General features: G+C 41.0%; 1 protein-coding gene across 1 annotated transcript in view; it reads right to left on the reverse strand.

The window, feature by feature from the left end:
• Nucleotides 1–9,030: 9,030 nt before the first annotated feature.
• Nucleotides 9,031–12,877, reverse strand: part of TMEM241 (transmembrane protein 241) — a 55,776-nt gene continuing 51,929 nt past the window's right edge. The window contains exon 15 of the mRNA XM_083878851.1: nt 9,031–9,780. Coding sequence (XP_083734977.1) covers nt 9,720–9,780 — 61 coding nt within the window. The 3' untranslated portion in view covers nt 9,031–9,719. The remainder of the gene's footprint in view (nt 9,781–12,877) is intronic.

Consider the following 12,877-nt stretch of genomic DNA (forward strand, 5'->3'; position numbering starts at 1 on the left):
AACAACCTGCATAGAATAAAACAAAAAGAAAAAGATTCCCTTTTTTTTTTTTTTCTCTAGTATTTAACCTTTCATTTCCTCAAACCTGAGAAATATGCCAAATCAGACCTGCATCAGTCAGTGGAGCATAGCAGCCATTGCATTCAGATGTACTTTCTAAGGAACACTTTTCAGACCACAGTTTAAATTATGGATCATGTAGATGTATTAAGAACTAGATCCCATTTCCTCTTTTATTCCTTGTTATGTGCTCTTCTCTTGACTGCTGCTGTTTAGGCATCTTATTTTCCTTTTTTCCCCCTCTTTTTGTTCACCTTTTATTTTTTTAATAAGCACAAAGATAAACAGAAAGAAGCTGATGCAGTGCTGGGAGTTGGGTCCAGCTGACTCTTTCACATGGTGCATCCGGAGCTGCAGACTCCACCCTTTGTCTGATTTATTTTAAAAGCCTGCTGTGTCCATTAATGGAAAATTGGACCCTGTTCAGGCTGTGATGGTGTCCATGGACAGGAAAATGGAAAGTTTCCGATTAAAGCTGCAGGAAACCAGGAAGAAAAATATCTGGAGAATTTAATTGATGGTGGCAGTAGAATAATTGCAGACAAATATTAAAGAAATTACAGTCTCTGACTTAAAGCAGATCCTTGGGTCACAAGGAGGGGAGAACAAATGTGTACAAGTCCACAGGGCTGCAAAATTAAGATATTCCTCACCAGAAGGAAGTTCAAACATTTTGCAAAACTGAACACATAGGATAGAACCACTATCACTGGGATGTTACATTTGCTAACCATCCAAGTTATTCACCTCTTAAAGATGTGAGACATATCTGATGACACCCATCTGATTTGAGAAAGTGGTAGGAATCTTGGAGACATTCTGCAGTTTCGTGAGAATAAACAGCTTAGAGGAGTCACCTTTACTGAAAACCTGATCAGACATTGGAGAAGCCCATCAAGGCACATGTAAAACAATCAACACCTGGGTTGCTGCCGTCCATGGAGCAGAAGACAGTGAATCAGTGAAGAGACTTTTCAAATCCCAACCAAGCTTAAAGCCTAGCAATGGGATTCCTAGGGGGAAAAACAAATACATTAAAAGCTGCAAAACCAAGCAGAATTGCAGCTTTTAAACCCACTGACTGATATAATAACAATATTGTCCTCGTATGATTTTTTTTTTTCAGTTAACAGTGTAGCAATGAAGTAAAAGTATCACTGCAATTATAGGTATTTATATAAGACTACTACAGAATACAGGAGAGGATGAAACTAGTATGATGAAACAGAAACTTAATGCGTTCTACAACCACCCCCCACTCACCTGCCTGAATTCTAAAACCTTAACAAATGCTCTAGCTCAGCCATGGTCTTGCTGTATTTTTTGTTTTTAAACTGTTACATGGAAAATGATGATAGAATTCTATAGCAGGAACATATTTTTGGAGTGGTCAAAAATATTTTGGGCTACTTGGTACCTTCCTATTAAGGCAAGAGAACCAAATCTCCAGCCCATGAAAGAATTTGTCATGAAGTGAGTTCATTAAGTCTGTCAGAGAGACCAACACGATTAAGAGAATGTTCCATTCTCTCCTTTCCCTAAGAAACACAAAAACTTGCAAAACCTTCCCAGTCTTTTGTATTAAATGATTGCATGGACTGGAGGTGGTGCAACATAATATTCCATTATTCTCCTCCTGCTAGCTGAAGTCACAGCCTAAGACATTCCCATCAGCACAGCCATCTGTTTACAGGAGCTGTATCTAGCCTGAAGCCCATACAAAGTGAAGAGAGGAACACGATTGATACAGCAGATTTAATTTGCATCAGTTTCAAAGATTTGGCTTATTAGCTCACAGTGCAGAACATGGTACTAGACCCAAGTTACTTTAGTCTAAAAAACTCTTCCTGTTTTCCCATGATCTGCCGGAGTCTCAGATGCTGGCAGCAAGAGGTTACACAGTCATCTCAGCTGTTTTCCACTGTATATACCCCTTTAAAACTGACTTTCTATAGTTTCATTTGAACCAGAATGTTGCTTTTGTGTTATGTTTTCAGAAACAAGAAGAGTGAAAAAACATGAGAGGGATTTTGAAAAGACAGGGGAAGTTATTCTATAGCTTTTACACATTTCTGTAGCAGGAGGTTAAGGGTTCCTCTGTCAAAATTTTCAGTGGTGCTGCCTTTGCAATTCAGCATTTGCTCTGGTGAGCTACACTGCTTCTCTCCAAACATTTCTGAATCACAGAGGGTTTGTTTTATGGGTTGTTTGTTTGTTTTAACCCAAAGGAAAACACTATAGTTGAGTTTTTTCCATCTGAGAGACTGCGGTAAGCAACTTACCCATACAGACGGTTATTCACAACAGGAGCCATTCAATTCTTTGCTCAGCAATTTTAATATTCCCCTTTGAATACAGCTGAACCACATGAAATTCTGTTGTGTAAGGCTCTCCTTCGAAGTAGAGATTTATTTTCTTTGGTAACAGCTCATCAAGTCTTAAGGCTACAGCCATCTGTGTTAGTCTCTGCACAGTCTGTTCTTATTCATCATAAATAATAAGACCAAGGAGCACCCATGCTGAAGACAATATGAACAGACAACTATAATAAAGAAATAAAAGCTGCCTTGCTGAAATTTTTAGCTTCTGTGTCTATCCTACATCCTAATTCTTTGACCATAACTGGAGACATTAAATGAGGGAAAACAATTAACTTCACCCAAAAGGAACATAACATTTGAAAGAAAGTTCAACTATGTTTTCTGAGTGGCCAATATGGGAGTGATTTGCAGATCTCAGGCTTTGGCAGCGGAAAGGAGAAGAGAAGAACTTGGATGCTGTTTGCTTCTGCCTGCTGAAATTTATTGTGTCTCTTACACTACAGCTGTGGGGATGTTCTCTACTAACTGCTGATGCTTCCTGCACAAGTAGACCGGATTGTTCAAGCGCTGGCAGGTGAGATCCAGGGCAATGAATGCCTGCAGACTCACATAATAGCAGTACCTCCAGCTTGATCTCCACTGACACTGAAATGAGGTTGTCACTTCTGTCGTTCAGCTTAAATGGAGAAACTCACAGTAAGGGCTGATCATGCTGAGCATCCTTGGCAACATGCTGGTAATCTTTTTCCTGGCATTGGACTACCCACAGAGTTGCAGACTTATGGGCATGAAGGGTCTCAATTAAAATTTCTTCTGTCTGCCCAAACCTGAAGGAACTTAATTTGCTAACTTGTGAACTTGTGGTGGTAATTGGCACAGGGACCTCTTCCCTGAGAAAGCAAAGAATAGACCAATTTCTCAGTGATCAGTAAGAGAGAAGTGACTCCTTAAGAGATGTTTTCTATGTTTGAAGCCAAGCTCATCCCTCGGTGTCACAGAAGATATGTGACAGAGAAACAGCAAAAATCCTTTTTGGTTCCTGTCTCTAGCCAGGACTAGCCAGACTAGCTTGGCCTCCACAGCTTTCAAAGGAAGGTCTGAGAAATATTTGCCTCGAGGCATTTCCCACTCCAGTCAATGAATGCTTTCTGCTTTTGCGATGTGTGCTAATTACAGCCACAGAGTCCTTACAGTCCTTACCTGGACATCTGTAAATCTCCAAAACATTTCTGCTTAACAACAACTTCATGCCTGAAACACAGTCCATTTAGCGGAAACTCCAACCCTCTTGTTAGTCTAACTGGTTATCAGTGATACTTCTGCCCTTATGCATGGCAAACAGCATTCCCAGCTCTCCACTCTTCCTTTCCATCTTCATTGCCTAATGACCCAGTTTCAATCTGAACAACCATTTCCTCCAAACAACATCAACCCGTCTCCTTATCAGTTTCTAAAGGGTTGTGCTGGTTGTTTTATCCAGCCAGCTTGCTCCAGGCAGATGCTGTTCTTACACCGTATCACAAGGCACTGGTTGCCTGCACCTCCAGCATAAACAAACTTGTTGGTGCACCAGCTTTCCCCATCAACAGTGATAGAGAAATCTGAAGTTTAAGTGTAAACAGGGATCAAACTCCTACAGGAAAATGTGCCTGGCCTTTGATTCCCAAACTGTACTGGTCCTCAAGTACTTGAACTAATATGAGTCTTAGGGTAGAGCAATCACTTCTTCACCAGCCTCACCTATGAATGTGCAAGTTTTCCCCCCTCTCAAAGCAATGTTTGTCTGGAGTCATGAAAGGTACAGGGCTGCTGATGGCAAATAGGAAGCAGAAAAGCTTGAGCAGTAACAGGGTGTCCCACAGTCACATCTGTGAGTGCAGTTATGGGATTTCACCCATTGCCTGGTAGGGGCACAAGGAGAGAATCACATCCATTTCATGATATTCTTCTATATACAGCCTTCTCCATAGGGGCAGGAAGTTCACAGCTGAACAAGTCCTGAGCTATATGTTTTCAAATCTTAATGACAGAACAAAAGAAAAAATGTACTAATCATGGTCCCAGTGTGGCTTTCAATACCATCAAATGTCGCTTTGTATACCATCAGATCAAGAATTTATCATGCCAACTGGCTACTCCCACCTACTCTGGAAGCCAAGACAATTATTAAAAGGTAGAAGAGTAGTGTGACTCCTTCCCATCACAGATACTAAAGAGGAGGTAGACTCCCCATTTTGGTGTTCAAGAAGAGAGCACAACTTTTTTGCCAGCATTATTACAAAATCCAGTCCATTTTCTAGAAGAAATCAAGGCTTACACAATGGCACTTCAGTTAAAAAAAGGGTTAAGCTTCTCAAACCAGGCAAATAATATGGAAATAGTTACACAACCTTTACTGACTCGTCTAATTCCTTTTTGGGACTAAACAGACATGTATTTGTAATACACCCCAATTTAAAAAAAGCAAAACAACAAGCCCACAAAGAAAAACCCCATCCCCCCAAACTTATGAATAAGAAACACATTTTCAGAAGTAAATCTCATCCTATTTTATCTCCTTGTACAAAAGTATTTCAGCCTCAGTTTTCTTCAGTCCTGCCCCCAATCTCCTTCCCCTCACCCACGCCTTCTTTTCAAACCAAATGAGCCTGTCCCTGTGTCTATCCTCTGGAACAGGATTAAAGTTTCACACTGAGCCTGTTGCCTGGTTCACAGTAGCAGATGATCTGTTTGAAAGCTGTTCATTCAGCTCTGGGCAAGGCAAATTTGCCATGGAGTTTTCTTTAACCCACCATCTCCTTTAGCTTACAGGAGCTGGAGGAAACCTTTCCTCAGAACTCAGTACAGCTCCCAGCAACTAACTTTTCTACAATACTTAATAAAGCATCCTTTTCAAAGCACGTGCTATGCTGACATCACGTTTCTTGAATTCTTTAGATCCCCTTGTTTGAGAGTGGGAAACAAGCACACACACCCACACGTATATATATATATATACACTCATCCACCAACTCAGACATAGGTGTTACAAAGAGTAATGGTAAATCAGAATTCTATCCCTTACCAAATAATTTAACGGGTCCAGCGCTTTTACTTTTAAAATAATTTTAAAGGTTTTCCTATTGCTTTTTGCTAAGATCACTTGCTGTGCAGATTTTCAGCTCCTGTTGAAAGACTGCCATAGATTCTCAGCCAACACAATAAGCAATTAGCAATAAGCAACAACAGATTCACTTCAGTGTTAAGTATCAGGTTCATTTAATTCATTTAATAGCATTTTCTGCTGGAAGCTATGTTACAGCCACCAGATCCAGAAGATTGTTTCAAAACAGAATCCCTGTAGCCTGCATTTTTCTAATTCACTTGTAGTCCATATCCAGCAGCTTTACTCTTCAAGTCTTCTTTTGATGGCACTTGGCTTTAAGCAGATGCTCTTTATGTTGAAGGCCAGCCACATGCATGAGTCATGCCACTGCAGTGGATAATACAAGCCTTGTCCCAATTACTTTGTTTAAAAAAAAAAATAAAATAAAATAATAAAAAAAAAATAAAATAAAATAAACCACACACAGTAAGATCAAAAAGGTATGACATTATTCAGGACCACCTCTGTCAGTGGTTTGATCAAAACCAGTAGATGTGAAAAGGGCATGATGAAACAGCCTCTCAGAAAGACCACCACACTCCAATTTTTCTCTCTGGTCTCATGTGTTGACAACCCAAGAACAGTAAATTCCTTAAATGATGGATACCAATAAATCTGGAGTGTTTTGTATGAGTGAGCTACAGACCCACTGCTTTGCATTCAGGCATTAACCGGTGTTGTCGCTTCTCTGCAACCTCAAGGAGCTCCTCCTTCCTCAGAGTTGTGTGTGTTCAGTACTTGATATTTTTGTCTGACTGGAAGGAAGGTCAGTTAGATATAAATGGTCCACCTTTGCATATTCCTGCTCTAAATTACTTAACATAACTGTACACTAGTCTTGCAAGAGCCATTTTGAACTTGAACTTCTGAGGTTTTCTGCTTTGAAGATCACTTTAACAACCCTGAAGTGTGTTCTTTATTATGCAGCATCCCTCCTTCTGTGGCAGAGCTGAATCAAAGACCAGGGCACTTCTTTCTCAGGAAATCATCAGTTTTGCTCTACCCAACCCCCTCCAGTCCCCAGCCTCTGCAAGCAGCCAGTAGTGCCTGCCCTGCCCACATTTCTCCTCTGCTGCCATCACCTGGGTGAGGACCAGGGAGCCCAACCTACTCTGTGTCTCTTGGGAGCCACTGGTGGGAACATACACCTTCCCAAGGGCAGTGGTGGGGAGCCAGGGTCTTCTTGATGCCCTCCACAGCTGACTTTTAGGTTTGTATGACCTGCTCTGCACTGGCAGCTGAGATGCCATCTCAGGGCTTCGCAACTGCTGCAGGTCACTAATTCCCAGCTGGCATCCCCAGCCCAGCACACATGTGTTGAGAAAGGCACCACTTGTTCCAACAGCCAGATGTGCCCCAAGTGCTCTCTCCCCACCACCTCTTGCCCTGCCACAGGGCTGACCCTTTGACAACTCACTGTGAGCAGCACTGAACTAGCCCTTGGCTCACAGGACTCTCCCAGAGGCAGATGCCACACTGGAGCCTGGTTCTACTGCTCCCTCTGCCACAGCCTGAGCAGGAAGGAAGCCAAACCATGCCTTTAGCACCTCAAGACAACTCCAAATATGTAAAGATGGATTTTGAAGGCCATCGAGCTCTATTTCCACCCTACTCTGAGTTTTCAGCAAGACTGGTGAGCATCATGCTGCTCTGCAAGGGTCACCCTCACCTGAAGCAGGTGGGGTTGGTTCAGAGGGTGCTGCACCACTTGTGTCTAACAGAGGAGCCCAACTCCATCACTAACTGTGGTTCTTTGATTTGATATGTAGCAATCAGTGTAAACCTGCTCTTTTTACTTACCTTAAGCAGAGTCTCAGAAATACAAGCACATTGCACTAAGGCACAAAAACTGCAAGCCAAGGTTAAACAGTTCAGTGCTGTTTAACACACATACAGTAAAAAAAAAGGCAGTTGCCTTACTATGTCGGGGGTTATTAATACACTATCTGCAGGGACTGAATTCCCTCAGAGCCCAGCCAACCTAAATGCCTGATGCAGCCAAACAAGCTTCCTGCAGCCACACCAAGATGCCCTCTGATCAAAGTGCTACAGCAACGCTGGCTGCTGGTTTAGCCTCTGCCTTTCCAGTGAGACCACCAGCAAGAAAGAAAATGGGTGTTCTGCCTTGGTACATTGCTATGAACAACACAGGCAAGATAGAGGAAGAAAAACAAAACAGACCGCAGCCTATCCTTGAGAGTTATGCAAGAAGAGAGGTACATGATGAGCTTTTCCCACAGCAAGGGTTCCAGCTACGATTGCAAAACCTCGGCAATCACGCAGGGACTCTTCCATGAGGTCTCCTAGGGTCACTATTCACTTCAAAGTGAAAGGTGGCACAGCAAGGATCCTACTGTATTGCCACAACTGACTGGCAGAGAGAATTCTTTGAGTAAAGCCAGAATGCTGCAGCCATCACTGCCAGTACTGTCTGAATTTACAGACTGGAATGCCATGAGGATCCATGGCTGGCTGTGTTGTGGCCCACTAGGTCTGAGTATGGGCCCAGCTTCCCATGTGGCTCATGCTGGTTTCAGGACTGGTGCTCAAGTTCAGGCACTTATTTTTCGTTTGTCCCTCTCTTCCCCCTTTCTTCCCAAACCTGAGTTTTACCACCTGGCAAAAAAAATGGCTCACTCCAAACTCAAGTCAGAGTGGGACCCAAGATACACAGACAACCCACATAAATAGACCTTTTGTGATAAACTGAGATAAGCTTAGGTACAATGTAGGCCAGAGTAGTTTTCTTTCAAATTACAACCTTTTTTTTTTTTTTTTTTCACCAACTAATCTTTATCTAAAATTCCCCAGCCACAGAAATTGAATGCAATAATTTTTAAAAATTGCCTTCATTGTTAACCTATGGTGTTATTTTTGGAATTAAAATGTAGCCATATTTTCAAGCCCATCTGGTGGAATTTGTTAGATTGAAGCAGATATGCCTCTGGTAACTGTAGCCTTGTAGAAACCATGTGTCTTGTCCACACTAGTCACCCAGTTTTTTACAGAGAGATATGCACCTCCTAACACAGCAATCTATCCAAGAAGGATCACCTCTGTAAGGGCAACCCTCTTTCCATTGACTATGAAGGAAACTTGGTCAACTTAGGTTAAGAGACTGCACTTTACATCTCAAATATCATGTGAGACAAGTCCCTCTCATCATTGAAGTTTTGTTATCAAGTTTCTTTTACCATGTAGATCTTTCCCATAATATAAACTCATCATTTAATATTACTTTCACATAGATTGCAGGCACTAATATATCAAGACTAATTTCTAACAGTCATTAAGCAATGAGAAGTGAAATTATTTTAAGAACTCTTGAGATTAATTTCCTTACACTCTTTATGACATTCATTCAAGGTTCATGTTCTTTGTTTCCTCTTGCAATAATTTAAGAGACAAACCACTGCTGGGAACAGTACGTGTCCCTCCACCCCCTCCAGCTGACAAAAATTGGCAGAGTTCAAGAGAAATCTCAGCGAATGGGAGAGAAAAAAATTCACAAAGAGCAATCACTACAGATATTGAGATTTATTGCTGATTTTCCCTTTCTGCAAAGCTGTCAAACTGCCACAGTTCCAGAAGGGGATTATCTCCACAAGCCCCTTGGCCTCAGTCCCTGTGCCAGTTCAGACAAAACGATGACTAGAGACTTGTGTGTGGCAGCTCGCTGTTTACAGAACAGTTGGAGGCAAAATCCATCCTTCCAGATCCTGAATTTATGGCAGGATCTGGGCTCTGACATTGTTTGGTATGATCTGCTGTCTGCTTCAAACAGAAAAAAAAAAACAAACCCAAAAAACAAAAAAACACCGGGGGCATCCTGTGGGGAATGCTGCTTTTCCTGAGTTTAGTTCGCTGTGCAAGAAGCTGCTACTGAGTGGTGCTCAGACAGAGCCATCAGCATGAGACAGTGCAGTTTTTCCTTTTTCCTTTACCACAACAATCTGATATAGTTTGTCTTGTGCTTTGAGGCAAAGGCTCCTTACCATCTTTGCCAAATATGCTGCTCCCTTACCAGCACTATTAATAGCATAGGTTCTTTTCCTAATTAAAAAAACACCAAACAATAGATCCCTTTCCTCACAATGAGTTGCACTTCTTCATTCCTGCTGCCACTTTTTTTCATGATAGTGTCTCTAGGCTGCAAGTCAGCTCTTTACCAGCTGGTGAGATCTGGTTCCTCTTTATGTGCCTGTCCTTTCAGTGTAAACAAGCAATGCTTCTCCAACTCCACCGACCACAAGGCTGTAAACAAAGTATATCACAAAGTTAGTATCATGCAAGTCCTTATACTTGATACAAAAAGGTATTATTTTTATCCAAACGCATTCCAACCTAGAGACAGTAACCCAGGTGATTTTTTCATTTGTCTTGCTAAGAAAATGCTGAAACCCAAAATATCTTATTTAAATGATGTCATCAGAAACTACCTTTCCTGTGTTTTAGAGCTGGTGGTATTCAGGGAAAATGCACAGACAGGAATCTAAATGGAGAAGGTTGCCCCTAGTTACAAGAATAGCTGCACACCCCTACACTAGCAAGAATAGGAAAGGAAGGTAACAGACTTTGAACCTTAGTAGCCTAATGATTCCCTCCTGCAATTTCTGTTTGTGTTCTGTCCTGAAAACTTGACAACATCAGGAGGAAGTGTAAAGCCTAGGTTTTGTAGACAAGGTGAAATCTGGGAAAACCTTTTTGTGCTGGGGTGATCCCATTAGCATAGTGAGGCCAGTAGAAATTCCTCTCTTTTTTTTGCCTCTCTTGGTGAGGTGAAAGGAGCAGCCCCAGCCAAAAAGGCACATGGGCCCAAGCACTTCTTTCCTGTGCTGCTCACAGCACAGCTGTGGCACTAAGGCTGTTCCCCAAGAGTCAGCCTAGGAGCAGGGCTCCAAGTCAGGATGAATGGTTTTACAGAAACCTTTGCTGAAACATGCTATCAACCCACTCAATGCATGCAATAGTTAATAATCCCCAAGCCTCCTCTGTTATCTCTCACAGCTGACAGGAATATGGTAAGATGCCGACTCTTCTCCCCTTTTATAACAGTGCAAAGCTAAGTGCACTGACCTTTCATCTTAGCCCCATGGCTTAATTAGCTTATGAAACAGAAAAGCTCCTTACTGAACTTTATAAACAAAACAAACTTCTGTTAAGTTGATTTCTATGAGTACTCTTTTTTTTTTTTCTTTGGAAAAAAAAGCATGTAAAGCTGAAGGCTCTTTGGTCTAAGAGCATTACATTCACTTAAATCTTAGCTTTGGTGAGCTGTATTAAAAACCACATAATTGCCCTTGTTCCTGAGAGGAAAAAAATATTGTATAACAACAGCACAACATCTTACAATTACACAGTAAACAGCCCTGGAAAGTAGGTGCTGCAGACTGTCTGTGATTTGGTGTGGAATTACCAACAAGGAGCAAAAGGCTGAAAGGCCTGCAAGCTTTTCAAAAAGGTTCTAAACCACTGAGTCTGGTCACCTGCAATCGGTAACAACTTCTGAGTGCTTTTATTTCTGGAGAGGGTTAACCTCCATGTCTTATTTCAGCTCCAGTTATAAACACGCCGTATGAATTAATTCCTTTATTCTAATATGTTCTTTATCTTAAAGAAAAAAAAAAAAAAAAAAAAACAAAAACAAAAACAAAAACAAAAAAAAAAAACCACACTACATATGGAAGACCTAAAATCAAAAGAGCCTTAGAATTTTTTTCCTGTTTCTATAGATGTGTTGTTTTCTAAATTTTTAACGGAGACTTTCAAAAATAAAGCTATCTCTGACACACCATTCTAAAAATCAGACTGGCAATTATGTACAAAAGATAATAAACTGCCCAGCCTTATTCTGTAAAAAGATGCTTGCACCTGAACTGTTCTTTAATCTTATATCTTATATCAGAGAAGAAGAATCTCTTTCTGAAGGATTTGAAATCTTGGGCATCCACATGCCCATGCAATCCAAATTACTAGGCAAATGGAAACCATTGTTACATCTTCAAGATGAAGCACAGCAAAAAACATGGCTAAATGCCAATGCTTGATTTTACCTTCAATTTACCATCTGGCAAATCCTCCAGCTTCTGTTTGTAGTGGGGTGACAGCTAACTGCATTTCCCCATCGTTCAAAAATTAACATATGATATTGTCCATGACTACACTGGAGCAACACTAAAATCCTCAGTGATTAATGCTCTCATGAGTGCTTTGCAGCTGCTATCATCCAACAAACTATTTCCAGAGCTTTGCTGATAAGCCAAGGCACTACCAATGCACAAGCACTAACCGAATTAAAATAAAAACAAATAAAAAAGAAATTGTTTTCTTTTTGAATTATGTCATTCAAAGTGTAACAGTGGCTCAAGGGCTGAAGCAAATTATCTTTTAAACATACAGAGGTGTTCATCATGAATAGAAGTTGCAGTCCATATAGGGCAGGTGGCATGTGTGCAACTATATGTGCCCATGTGCTCACATTAAGAAAGGTGCACATTAATAAAGGTACACATTAATTTTTAGTGCATATCAGTGAATACAAATGTATAATCAAAACCTACCTCTAGCACACACATGACAGACCTGCACAAGCACATGTAAAACATGGTGAAGAGCAGCAAGTTAATGGCCTAGACTAAGAGTGTTGTAGGTGCATCGATACCAGTTAAGTCTCTGACTGCATAGGCTGCACATATTTCCTAGAGCTAAAAAAAAAATGCACAACTTGCTTTAGCATCTGAGATTACATGTGCCCAAGATGCAGATAGGAATGCATATTCACACATAAGTAAATGGGGCCAGTCTGTACTGGAGATTCTCCTTTCTCTAAGGCTCTTATCACACCTGAAGAAAGGATATGTTAATTCCATTCGGCACAGAGCTGAATCTTTAGGATGGCAATCAAACTGAATGAATCATGAATCAAGTGGAAAAAAGGAAGCTTAAATCTTTTCAAAAGTAAGTAGATTTTTATTTCCATTAACAAATCTGTCCTCAGAGACACATGTCTCTAACCCCACATTGAGATGTTGTTTGCATGGCAGAAGCATTTAGGAGTATCAGCCATGCTCTGTGATTCCCTTTCATTGTGTGCCATACAAACATAGATCAAAAACACTGCCTTTGACCAAAGGAGTTTGCACCCCAATCCTTTATGTTACTGCCTTAAAAATTCAGGTTAGATGATCTGTACTGTGTGGCCAGACATTACAATATCCAGATACAGCTTTGGAAAAAGTTTACTACCATTATTTTTCTCTGGTTTAATTTTATGCATTCACGGTGCACAGTGTGTTAGGGAAATTTGAATGCACCGTCTTGGTTAAAAATACACTGTCAGCAAACCTCGACT

The sequence above is a fragment of the Zosterops lateralis genome (genome assembly GCF_965231275.1).
Source record: "Zosterops lateralis genome assembly, chromosome: 1".
In the NCBI taxonomy this organism is placed as follows: domain Eukaryota; kingdom Metazoa; phylum Chordata; class Aves; order Passeriformes; family Zosteropidae; genus Zosterops; species Zosterops lateralis.